Source organism: Dichomitus squalens (assembly GCF_000275845.1).
Source record: "Dichomitus squalens LYAD-421 SS1 unplaced genomic scaffold DICSQscaffold_3, whole genome shotgun sequence".
Taxonomy (NCBI): Eukaryota; Fungi; Basidiomycota; class Agaricomycetes; order Polyporales; family Polyporaceae; genus Dichomitus; species Dichomitus squalens.
The window spans coordinates 1958899-1971514 of NW_006766885.1; the positions used below are offsets into that span (position 1 = coordinate 1958899).

General features: G+C 55.4%; 3 protein-coding genes across 3 annotated transcripts; 2 read left to right on the top strand and 1 right to left on the bottom strand.

Annotated features, from left to right (window-relative positions):
• Positions 1 to 243: 243 nt before the first annotated feature.
• DICSQDRAFT_178120 (heat shock protein 70) lies at positions 244 to 3267 on the top strand. The gene is made up of 5 exons (XM_007362184.1): positions 244 to 345; positions 412 to 476; positions 531 to 729; positions 922 to 2313; positions 2373 to 3267. Exons 1-5 carry the CDS (start codon positions 304 to 306, stop codon positions 3012 to 3014), a joined length of 2340 nt encoding a protein of 779 aa, XP_007362246.1. The 5' UTR covers positions 244 to 303; the 3' UTR covers positions 3015 to 3267.
• A 222-nt stretch (positions 3268 to 3489) lies between these two features.
• On the top strand, positions 3490 to 6000 carry DICSQDRAFT_178121 (RING-5 domain-containing protein). The gene is made up of 7 exons (XM_007362185.1): positions 3490 to 3648; positions 3709 to 3875; positions 3935 to 4802; positions 4871 to 4989; positions 5044 to 5285; positions 5342 to 5441; positions 5500 to 6000. The coding sequence occupies exons 1-7, from the start codon at positions 3555 to 3557 to the stop codon at positions 5596 to 5598; spliced, it is 1689 nt and encodes a 562-aa protein (XP_007362247.1). The 5' UTR covers positions 3490 to 3554; the 3' UTR covers positions 5599 to 6000.
• A 295-nt stretch (positions 6001 to 6295) lies between these two features.
• On the bottom strand, positions 6296 to 8056 carry DICSQDRAFT_133207 (uncharacterized protein). The gene is made up of 3 exons (XM_007362186.1): positions 7975 to 8056; positions 7248 to 7838; positions 6296 to 7102 (listed from the first exon to the last, which is right to left on the bottom strand). The coding sequence occupies exons 1-3, from the start codon at positions 8021 to 8023 to the stop codon at positions 6894 to 6896; spliced, it is 849 nt and encodes a 282-aa protein (XP_007362248.1). The 5' UTR covers positions 8024 to 8056; the 3' UTR covers positions 6296 to 6893.
• Between the last annotated feature and the right edge of the window lie 4560 nt (positions 8057 to 12616).

Below are 12616 nucleotides of genomic sequence, written 5' to 3' on the forward strand. Positions count from 1 at the left end.
ACACGCAACGTTGTCTGTCGTCGATCCAGCATGCCCTCGACTGCTTGCATGCAAGAGAAAAATACATAAGAGATGCTATCGATGAGGTAAGGCAAGGGCGTGGTGGAAGGCTTTGGAAGAACCGAGAACATTCAAGAAAATGCCCGAAAGAGGCAGTGACACCAGATCGGGATACCAAATTTTGGGCGCGTAAAGGCGATCAGAGTGCCACAAATCCTGGCTGCTGCACATCCCCTTCGCCCCATCCTTACGCTCGATTACGACCTCTACGAACTACCCTCCCTTGCAACTTCCCCGTCCGTTATGTCCGTCGTTGGAATCGATTTCGGTGCTCTCGCCAGCAAGGTAACTTGCCTCTTTGTACCCGAATGTGGCGTCTAGATCGATACTGACTCGCGCAACTTTGTGTAGATTGGTGTTGCGAGACACCGTGGTATAGACATCATCATCAACGAGGTTTCGAACCGTGCTACTCCGTACGTTTAAGAGGGTTTACTTGTGAGAACCCGTGCTGATGCAACGCCTTGCAGATCTATTGTCTCTTTCGGACCCAAGCAGCGGGCTATCGGCGAGCCCGCAAAGACCCTTGAGATCTCCAACTTCCGCAACACCGTCGGTTCCCTCAAGAGGCTGCTTGGTAGGACAATCACAGACCCTGAGATTTTGGAGGTTGAGTCAAAATACACCCATGTGAAGCTCGTCGACGCGAATGGCACCGTCGGTGCGCAGGTGGGTGTTCTTTCACAAGAAAGTTTCATTCGTGCTACTCGGCGCGCGTACTGGTACCAAAAGAGCGTTGCGTGCGTACAAAGAAGTGCTACTTTCGCTACCTTTTTGCGTCGCTCTGCTCGGAGATATCGATGATGTCATCCTATACCTATATGATGCTTTTGAGCTGCATACTCATCCCGTCTCTGGCAGGTGAACTACCTCGGCGAGCAAAAGGTCTTCTCGGCTACTCAACTCACTGCCATGTATCTTGGCAAGCTCCGGGATACTGCCGCGAAGGAGCTCAAGACCGCCGTTTCTGATGTTGTGATCACAGTCCCTGGCTGGTACACCGACATCCAGCGAAGGGCACTCCTTGACGCTGCCCAGATCGCTGGTCTCAACGTCCTCCGTCTCATCAACGACACGACTGCCGTCGCGCTCGGCTACGGTATCACCAAGTCCGATTTGCCCGAAGCTGAGAACCCTCGACATGTCACCTTCGTTGACGTCGGCCACTCGTCCATGTCAGTTGCCGTCGTCGCGTTCTCCAAAGGTCAGCTGACCGTGAAGAGCACGGCGTACGACCCTCATGTCGGAGGTCGCGACATCGACTACGCCCTCCTCCAGCACTTCGCTACCGAGTTTAAAGAGAAGTACAAAATTGATGTTCTCTCGAACCCCAAAGCTATCTTCCGTCTCTCTGCTGGCTGCGACCGCGTCAAGAAGGTTCTCTCCGCGAACGCTGAGGCGCCCCTCAACGTCGAATCGATCATGAATGACGTCGACGTCCACAGCCGTCTCACTCGCGAAGAATATGAGGAACTCATCTCTGGTGTCCTCAGCCGTTTGGAGGCGCCTCTTCACGCTGCCCTCGCGGACTCCGGCCTCACAATCGACCAGATTGACACCGTTGAGCTCGTCGGTGGCTGCACCCGTATCCCAGCCGTCCGCCAGAAGATCCAGAACTGGTTCGGCGGCAAGACGCTCTCGACGACGCTCAACCAGGACGAGGCCGCAGCCCGCGGCGCGACATTCGCATGCGCCATGCTCTCGCCTACCTTCCGTGTCCGCGAGTTTTCGATGACGGATATCAACCCGTACGCCATCAAGGTCTCCTGGGAGAGGCAGCCCGAGGACGAGGATACGGAGCTCACCGTGTTCCCCAAGGGCAACAACATCCCGTCGACCAAGATCCTCACGTTCTACCGCAAATCCGCATTTGAAGTCGAGGCACGCTACGCCGACCCGTCGACGCTGCCGGGTGGAATCAATCCCTGGATCGCGAAGTTCACGGCGAAGGACGTCCAGCCGCAGCCGAACGGCGACTATCAGATCGTCAAGGTCAAGACCCGTCTGAGCGCCAACGGTATCCTTTCATTCGAGCAGGCGTACACCGAGGAGATTGAGGAGAGGGAGGAGCAGCCGATGCAGGTCGATGGGGCTGAGGGCGAGGCAGCGCAGCCGAAGAAGAAGAAGATCGTCAAGAAGCACGAGGTTCCCTTCGTCTGGGGCCACTCTGGCCTCGACGCGAGCATCGTCTCTCAGTTCAGGGAGGTCGAGGCGCAGATGCACGCTGCGGACAAACTCGTCTTCGATACTGAGGTTAGCGAAGCCATACTTCGTGATATATCCGCACGCGCTGACTATCCCCGTACTCGCAGGAACGTAAGAACGCCCTGGAGGAGTTCATCTACGACACCCGGAGTCGTCTCGATGAGCGCTACGCGCCCTACGTCCAGTCTCAGGAGAAGGAGAAGATCCTTGCTGCGCTCCAGGAGGCCGAGGACTGGCTCTATTCTGAGGACGGTGAGGACGCCACCAAGTCTGTCTACGTCCAGCGCCTCGATGCGCTCCACGCTCTTGCCGACCCCGTCATCAACCGCTACAAGGAGGCCGAGCAGCGGTCACGGGTGGCGAGCGAGCTGCGCGAGACGATCAACAACTACATGAATCAGGCGACGTCAAACGACGAGCGTTTCGCGCACATCGAGGAGAAGGACAAGCAGGCGATCGTCGAGAAGTGTGCAACGATCCAGAAGTGGCTCGAGGACCAGTCCGTGCGCCAGAGCGAGCGTCCGAAAAACACGGACCCCGTCTTCACGGCTGCGGAGGTGCTCAAGAAGAAGGACGAGATCATCTACTTCGCGACGCCCATCCTTACCAAGCCCAAGCCCAAGCCTAAGGTCGAGCCGACGGCCGGCACGCCTGGCGAGGGCACGCCGAAGGGCACACAGACGCCGAAGACCGAGGAACAGCAGCAGCAGGCGAAGCCTGAGGGTCCCTCGGAGATGGACGTAGACTAGCTTACGATCGTTTATTCTCCCTCTTCTTGACCTCACCCTCATTGACGACAGCATACGTACGCATGAAGACTGGTGCACCTGCATTGTATTGAGAGACGGGCAGTATCTACTAGAGAAAATAATGTGTTGTAAGTAGAACAGCGTATTGTACAATCGCCTTCAAAGGGACATTCGCACTCGAGCTCTGCCGCTTCACCTCTGCTTGTGTGTAGCAAAGATGTTCGGTGTTTTGAAGGCAGTTCTTGACCTTGCCAGATCGGCTTTGGTGATTCGCTCGGACGTTGGACATCTGTTTCGCATGTGCATTCTCGTCGTCTCTTTGCCGCGCCGCACTGCTTTATCATGTCGGTAGGACCGCATTCCGATCGCCGCCGGCGGGTGCGTCGACGATGCCCTCCCCGGCGCTGAGTAAGGGGGATTCAAACTCCGCCGTGGAGGCAGTCAGACGCACTGCGCGAGGCCTCACCGGATCCGTGCTACTTGACTCTGCCGCCTACCCCCACTCCCTTCTTGTCTCACAAGCCGATCCTTGTGCCTGTCATGTCCTCCGACTACGAGATTTCAGACGATGAGAACTACTCCTACGAGGAGGAAGAGGAGGAGGACGAGATGGAGGTCGAGGACTACGACGATGGTGCGCATACACCCCACGCACGGTCCCACCAGATCGCTGACCCACATGATCCATGCACAGGGTCCGCTTCCGAGATTGAGGTAGATGGTATTGGAGACGACTTCAAGGTGCCGGGCGGGAGCGAGCGGAAGGTATACGAGGTCGACTACATGTCCCTGAGTCAGCCCGACGTAGAGAAGATTATGGCTACGGATGTAAACTACATTAGCGGCATCTTTGGCGTCGAGGTGCGTGTACACTTGATATTCGTTCTAATAACTCACTGAAATACGGTATGGGTGCCCAGCCTGCTGTCGCAGCGCAGCTCTTGCGCCACATGAACTGGAACAAGGAGAAACTTACCGACAAGTACATGGACAACGCCTCGCAGGTTTCGGTTGCGGCTGGCGTGGAGCTCCCCCCTCGCGAACCCACCCCACCACCCCCGAAGGCGTCTTCGAGTCGTCAGTCGTCTACCGGGCCTACTCGGACGGCCCGGCGCTCCGTCGCGGAGACCTCGAAGACGTCGAAGTCGACTAAGCGCGTAGCGTCCCCTGCTGCTGGGGTACAGTCTTTCGTCTGCCCCATTTGCTTCGATGACAGCCAGACAGAGACGATGGCGCTCATGTGCGAGCACAGGTTCTGCTCATCGTGTTGGAAGGAGTACATCACAAGCAAGGTGCGCACCGAGGCTGAGTGCACCATCACCTGCATGGCCGAGGATTGCAACATCGTCGCGCTTGATCCCTTGGTCAAGAAAGCCCTCACGGATGACATGGAGACCTGGGAGCGCTACCAGGAGCTGCTTGTGCGTCAGTTCGTGTCGTGTATCCCCCACCTCAAGTTCTGTCCCTACCCGTCCTGCACAAACACCGTTTCGTGCGTGTCCGCGGCGACGAAGTCCTCGCTGTTGACGATGGTCCCGATCGTCGCTTGCTCGATACCCACGCACGTGTTCTGCTTCGGCTGCCCCATCGACGCCGACCACCGACCGGTCATCTGCGCCGTCGCGAAGATGTGGCTGCAGAAGTGCAGAGACGACAGCGAGACGGCAAACTGGATCAAGAGCAACACCAAGGAGTGTAGCAAGTGTCAGAGCACGATTGAGAAGAACGGCGGGTGCAACCACATGACATGCAAGAAGTGCAAGTATGAGTTTTGCTGGGTCTGCATGGGTGAGTAGTGAGCATTCGTTCGGGGTTGCGTCGACGTGACTCACTGACTCATCGACCTGTCCCTATAGGTCCCTGGTCTGAGCACGGCACGTCGTGGTACTCCTGCAACCGATACGACGAGAAGGCGAGCGTGGATGCGCGTGACGCCCAGGCGCGAAGCCGGGCCTCTCTAGAACGATACCTACACGTAAGTATTTTATCTGGGCTATTCCATCGGGAGATTTACCGAATTATCGTGCAGTACTACAATCGCTGGGCGAATCACGAGCAATCCGCAAAGCTCTCGATGGAGCTGTACGCTAAGACAGAGAAGAAGATGGAGGAGATGCAGATCACTTCGGAGTTGACTTGGATCCAGGTTCAGTTCATGAAGAAGGCTGTCGATGTTGTCTTCAAGTGCCGAATGACCCTTAAGTGGACGTATGCGATGGCTTACTACCTCTCGTTGGGCAACGAGAAGGAGCTTTTCGAGGATAATCAACGGTATGTGTTCGGATATCTTGAGACCGCGCATTCCAAATATCTGATTTTCATCGTAGCGATCTGGAGAGAGCAGTCGAGGAGCTTTCAGAGCTCATTGAAGCTCCGATTGACCCGGAGACGATCATGGCTCTCCGACAGAAGGTTACCGACAAGACGGTGAGACCTGTACTCCATTGTGACGGGGACATGTGATGCTTAACATGATGTTCTATAGGTCTATGTGCAGAAGCGGAATGAGATCATGCTAGAGGACACCGCCAAGGGTTATCTAGATGGGCGGTGGTCGTGGAATGCTACCGTAGATGGGCTTTGAGTGAGCTTCCACTGCTCTCGTACCGCATCGCCCCCCCCCCTTCATATCGGACTAGACTTTACCTCGTCGTGTTGTCGGGGGCTTCCTCTGTGCTACGCTCGCCGTCCCTACGTTGTCACTGTCCATGTCCTCGCCCCGTCCTTATCGCCATCTGCCTATGATCTGTGTTCCGCACTTCCCGTCGCAACGTGTCGCATTGTATACTACAACCCCCCACCTCGTTCCTACACGTTCTGTCCTTCCTACATCCAGGTCATCGTCATGAATCACAATGTAACGCCATCTCTCTCTGTTCACGTTGCCTCAATGCTGTCTCGCACTTTTTACCATATCGTGTGCAATGTATTATTCTGTTGAAATTGAACTGGGACCAATATAGATACAACTCCTATTTTTAAGCCGTCTCATGCCGTAGGCTTCGTACGGAAACAACCCCGTTTATTTCAATGTTACCGGTACGGCGTAGCGTTGGTGCACAGTGCTATATGTTGTAGGATGCATCAGGACGCGATAGCGATAGTTCGATCCCCCCTGATACGGGAGTAGGTGCGGATAAGTGTTCCGTGGAACAAGCCCATAGGTCCAACTATGTTTCGATACAGTGGTGATGTAGACTGTCAACACAAACCGGAGGGCGATCATCCAATTCATGGTTAGACCTCACTGAGCAGGCAACGCCATCGGCACTCTCATAGGCTCTATAGCATCATACACTTGATTCACACAATTCGACAACGACTACTATTACACGTCCAAGAAAACACTCTAGTTCTCTGAGTGCGCCGTACACCACACGGGTCGTTCCGATAGGCAGCTCGAGCCGCTTGTCGGTCCGATTTCTGGGATCGTGGGTGTGATCATGGTGCGAGCTGACGCAGACGTAAGACACTAAAGCACGAGAAAGGAACGAGAGATTCGGTCGTGAGTCGTAACGGGATCTGAGTACATGAAGGTTGGGGGCAACGCGGGATCACGGGATATACGAGGCAATATGGTGTTTGTATTGGGTTTGTAAAAAGTACGGATCGAAGGAGCTAGGAGGGAAGTAGGTAGAGTGGGGTCATGGGGAAGGTGGAGGACAGAGGGGTAGGAAGAGAACACATGCCTATAACAACAAGAAACTGTCCGAGTCCAATCTTCAGGACTTCCTAGGGCGACCGGTCAGAGGATCGCGATCAGATCCTGAAACCGTGCTCCTGTGCTGATCAGAAAGTAGGTGATGACCTGTCTGGGTCCTAAAGGTCGTATTGTACACTTCGAGGGGGAGTGGGCAGTTGATTTGCGGTAGGTGGCATCTAGGCAGTGGCTTCCTTGTTGGACTTCTCGTCCACGGGGATGACCTCAGAGCCCTCAAAGATGGTGTACTGAGGAGGTGGGACGAGCATCTCGGCCTCGTCGAAGACGACCTCGTACTCGGTCTCTTCATCGCGCGAGCCACGGAAGGCACGGGCGGTGACGAGAACCATCACCCAGACCATGCGCAGCAACACTCCAATGCCGCAACCTAATTTTGCACAGCGCCAAACACTGGTCAGCACAAGCACAGGATCCGAGGCAATGACCAAAAATACGGAGATTGCGATGGCAATGGCAAGTTGGGGATGGGAGAAGGACAGTAGATGATGCAGAAGGTAGAGATAGAGACGTACCAAGGACGAAGGCAACGGCGCGACCCTCCCAGGGACCGAGGGCCATGAGGGCGTGGTGGACGCGACGGAGGAAAGAGCCACGGAGATGGTGATGTCCATAGTGGTGAACCCACATGGGGCGGCCCTGTCTGCCGCGGTGATGCTCGAGCGCGCCCTCATCTTCAGCAAAGGCGGGCTTGACAGGCGTGCCGATGAAGGGCATGATGGGCAAGTCGTGTGTATTCTTGCCATCCTTCAACTGCATCCCGTGCATCTGAGTGCCTTCCATGTGGTGCGGAAGGGGGTGGACGCGGATGTGTTGGATTTGGATGGGCTCAAGACCGAGCCACTGACGGAGCACGTTGGATGCGTCCAAGGCCTTGGTACGCATGGACTGGCAGAAGTGGCGCCCATTACCATGGACGTACTGCGGCCTCACTATTTCGGCATCTTGAGCGGCAACAATAGGTTGGGCAAAGGCTGACGCCGCAAAGAGGTTGTCTACGGGAGGGGGGAGAGGGGAGAAGGGGCTATTGGGGTCTGCGGCAGCATAACCGTGTCGCACGGACGAGACTTCGGTCACGACGACCCTGATAGGACTCGCGGAAGCGGCTGAGGATGCGAGTTTTCGTGTGTGCCAGTAAGCATGTGAGCATGTCGTATATGGTATAATTCGAGTGTGCAGGAGGGTATGCATAAGGATGTAATGAGACAAACATTGCTTAGACCAAGAAGAGGGTAAACTCACCGATGCCTGCGCCAAGAACAGCGAGCGCAGAAAGCGCGCCAGAACGCATATAGTTGAAAGCTTGTGTGAATGAACTGGGGTGGTCTGGAGAGAAGGGTGAACGAGAGTCGGGCTGGGGGATGTATAGGAAGACTTTACGGTATGCGACTGTGGAGGAAGCTGACTGAAGGTAGGTACGAACCGAGGCTCCACTCCGCCTCCCCTTGTGCCCCGATATCCACGTGGCTCCCACGCCTCACCTGCCTTATCCGGGACCCTGCACAGCCTTTAGCTCTCGGCCTCCAACGTCCACTTCGACGCGGCTGACTGGCACGGTGACTCAACAGACTCTCGAAGCTGTACGTTGACATGCAAATCCTCGCTCTTCCTAGTCATGTCTGATGCAGGGACCATACCTCAGTTGACGTACCAGCAACTTAGCGACCGCGATATACGTCGCGTCGGGCTGCTGACGTCGACAATACAATCCCAGCCGATGCAGTCACCTCACAGCACTTTTCGCACTTAGTAGCTTAAGTTCATGCCCATGACATACTTACAGCTTTACAACGGTCGACGCTCGTTAGTAGGCATCAAAAAAGATTCATTCTCACCTTCACGTTTCAGTTTGTGCGCTCCGTCCTATCAGATCACTCACTGTTCAGCAGGTCTATTCCACGTTGTCATATGCATATGTTGAGGAGGTACCGTCCAAGCTTCATCTATAGAACCACCTTGGTATGGGTCCTCATCGCGACCGAGCCTGCAGCCATTCCCCTGAGAGGTGACCAACCGGCCAACCGGTGAGTATCTACACACCCACCTAATACGTGCCTAGTTATTGCGACTGGCACTTAAATTTCCGCAGGAATCTCGTCAAGAGGACCTCAGAAGCTTCACAGGGCGCTCAGCCGCGAACACGAACAGGGGTATGCCATCGCGATAATGCCTGATCCACACGGAGCTCATCATATTATGTGGTCGTTGCATGATATGACGGGCGAGCTTCTCAGGCTATGGTCCAACAACCGTATGACTCAGACATTCTCCTCATCAATGTTATCGTCTCTCATGTCTGCCAGCAATATGAGCTTTCGTTCCAAGGCCTACGAGCTCTCCGAGATAAGCTACACTCCTCGCCTACAGGCCTACTTCCTCATGTCACATGCAAAGTTCGCAACTGCGGCCGGATTGCTGGCGAGTATGTGTGAGTATGGGTATGGATCAGACACCTGCCCGGTATCGACCAGGCAAGTAGCGCCGACCCGCCACAACTTCTGAATTCGATGCTCATTTGAGGGTGTCGAGATATGCTTCGCATCCAAATACGACGTCCCACATTCCCAAGACCTTTGCGAGCGATCATCAGCGCTGAGGTGGTGTAAGTGGTAATTTACGCGAGGGTGGACACTCCAAGAGCTTCTCGCCCCGCAGAATGTGGTTTCGTTCAAAACTCGTGCCATTTCGTGCCATTTCTGGGGCATGAACCACTCACTAGCTCACGTGTATTCAATTTCACCGCCAATTACATTGAATTCGTCCGGAGAATCGCCACCCTAACCGACAGGAGCGTCGCCCAACGCATGTTTTGGGCGGCCAAACGCCGCGCAATTGGACGATCACGCTTGCTCTGCTTCGACGTCAACCTGTCCCCCATTTATGGGAAGGGATTCCGAGCTTTCTTTCGCTTGCAAGATGCAATCCTCAGACAGACAGACGATCAGACAACCTTCTGGGAAGCTTCATCCGACTGCCGTTGCCAGTGCCTCACATCAGCCCGACTGCTTCCTCTACTGGACATTCCCCTGCCCCATCTATCGATATCGAGAAGGGTTCTTTTGCCCCGTGTGCCGATCGGTTTGAGTATTCGTGGCTCTGTCAGCCATCGAAGTGGCTCCGAGACCCCAGTGTCTTATACTCCCGCTCCTCTGATACGCATCGACATCCCCAAGATTACGTACATTCACCAGCAGGATGGAGGGACCGACACGTACATCACCGCTGCGATATTACTGTGTCGTGTCGGTTCGCAATTTGCTCTTCTCTCTCTTGAGGCGACGTCGGCGACCGATCGGCATCTGTACGGTGTCAACTGATTTGTTCGCGGGTCTAGGGGTGAGTCCCGGGATCATAGACGACTGCAACGTCTTGTGACCGTCCAGGATCCATAGATGACTACCGCGACGTCAATGTACGCTTTATCTGCATCTTTATATGACAAGGAGGTGGCAACCAAAAGGACCAGTATCAGCGACACTCGCCCAGATGCAAATCCCGTCTATCAGAGGACACGGCCTCCTCGAACCTCGGTCACTCCTTGCTTCGACTGTGGCAGCTCAAACCTCGGCTAACGCAGGACGCAATCGTCCGCGGGGACCTGTGGGTTCACTTTGACGCTCCCTGCCGCTCGCTCTCATCGAGATTAGTATCTCCACCCACACCGTCGTCTGTATACGCATTCACCGACATGGCGATCGGTCTTTAGGACGCAGTGGATCGTCGGGGTGAGTTTGAGGTCGCTCATGGCCGTCCTCGTGGTCGACGGTCCTGCGAGATGGAAGCGGCATTACGTCCTAGACGTCGAGGTTTACAAGACCCGACATCGATAAGCTGGGAGTCAGCGAGAGGCTCCGGCTTCGAGGCATAGGGTACGGGGCCGGCAGAGTCTAGAGACCTAGGACATCTCAGTCGAAGCCGTTGAAGCCAGCTCCGGGAAGGTTCAGGACCTGATGACTCAGCTGACTATCTCTCGTAGTAGATACGTTCATGCCGGCCATGGAGCTTTGAAGGGGCGTCCGTCGGGTGTTTTGCTAGTGGTGTTTGAGAACCTGAGTCGTCCCGGCTCTGATACGACCTCATTGATGTTGCTTCTGTCTGCCCTTCGTGATCTTCGCGCCCCCGTCCCGGTGACTAGCAAGTTCAAGGTTGTAGGTTAGTGGTGCAAACGTTGGGTGATTTGTGCAGACGTCAATCAGAGCTTCAAAGTTTAGACTGGCACCAACACCAGGTACGTAGTTTAAACCGGACGGCGTCGGATTGGCACCATAGTTCGCCAACAGCAAGTGAAAGCGGTATCGCAATCTATACCGTATTGCCCCGCACCACTGGCGATGTGGATGAGGGTCGACAAACCTATTCCTGAACGTCCCTTAATGCTAGATCAAGTCGGGTTTTTGACCTGAAGCGCGAGGGCCACCCCGCTGGACATCGAACCAAGTCGTGCATCACTAGGCACGGAACCTGCTACGCTGGCTGACAACATTGGCTGTTTTCTTTGCTTTTTCGATGCGCCACGTCCGATCGGAGAAGTCTGGAAATCGCCGAGCGAGGCTCTGAGCGGCGACTATGGGAAATTTTCCGATGCAGCTCTCGCGACATTCGTGTCCATATTATCCCAACAAACCAGACATCCCGAATACCGGATAGTCGACCACAGGGCTTATCACATCCGACAAGGGTCGGACACCTGTGTGCCTTCCAGGCCGAGTCGCCCATGGGCGCCGCAGCGCAGAAGATTTTCTATTGGGGACCGCAAGCTGTTAGGGCCGACTCGTCCAGCATGGTCGTGAATGACGAGCTGGAAGTGCTGCGTCGACATCTTGATTAAATTCATCACACCCGTCCCCGGGCCCTCCGCCCTTCGCCGCCCGCGCAAGGTCGTGCGAGTAAGCCCGGATGACGAGTAGCGAGAGCGAAGATCAAGCTTCGCTCGCGTTCGCGTGGAGACTCGAGGCCTTCTTATAGGGAGATTGGGTGGGGCGCGCCGTAAGATGGACGATGGCAGAACACGAGAATGAATCCCGATATTTGGCTTCCGGTCAGAGAGAAACTGATGACGCACATGCCTGTCAATGTCGATGCGGTCATGTCTTCTTCCTAGTCGCATGCCACCATTTGACAAATGCGATATGGAAGAGAACAAGGCGAGTGTCGCGCTTCCATTGCTTGACTGCCGTGGGATCGGGGAAGAACCTGATGAATTGCGCATGATGGAGTCAAGGACAGAGGCGTAGGTGTGAATATACAGTGGAGGCGTCAAGCTACGAAGGTGGGGCGGTGTGCACCCCGCGCCGCCAATCCCGGAATGGAGCTGCACAAAAGCTGTGAGGGCCGTTCTCGGGAGCGGAAGCAATTGCAGTTCTAGCTGTATACGTGAACGAGCATGCTTTCAACGACAGCACCTACTTACCACCTGTCCTGTGCATTTAGGAGACAGGGTGCCTTGTGGGAGCCTCCGATGTCGCATCGCTTTCGCAGTCTGACATGACCAACTATAGCCTGGCCAATAGACGTCCACCATCAGCTCGAGCGACTGTCTCTGCTGTGCCACCGTGTCAAAGCGAGCACGGACGCCTGCTTTCCGGTCTGGAGACCGCTGGTCATCTGCACGGACATCAGCCTGGGTTCTCCGCGCGAGCGCGGTGATATGGGAGAGGTCACGCTGGGGCTGACCACGCACCGTCCATCGATTCGATGTCGTCAAGCCCCCATCTTCCGGCGGGCTGATAGATTCCCAGTGCGTTCTGCGGCATGCCGCTTGTCGCCCGCGGCCAAGGCCCAGGACGCCAGGTTGGGCAAGAAAAGAAGGGTGGGGGCGCATGGTCAGGGAGATGCGCACCGGATCGGTTTGCCATTTGGGAGCGATGGGGCTCTTGGATAGTGA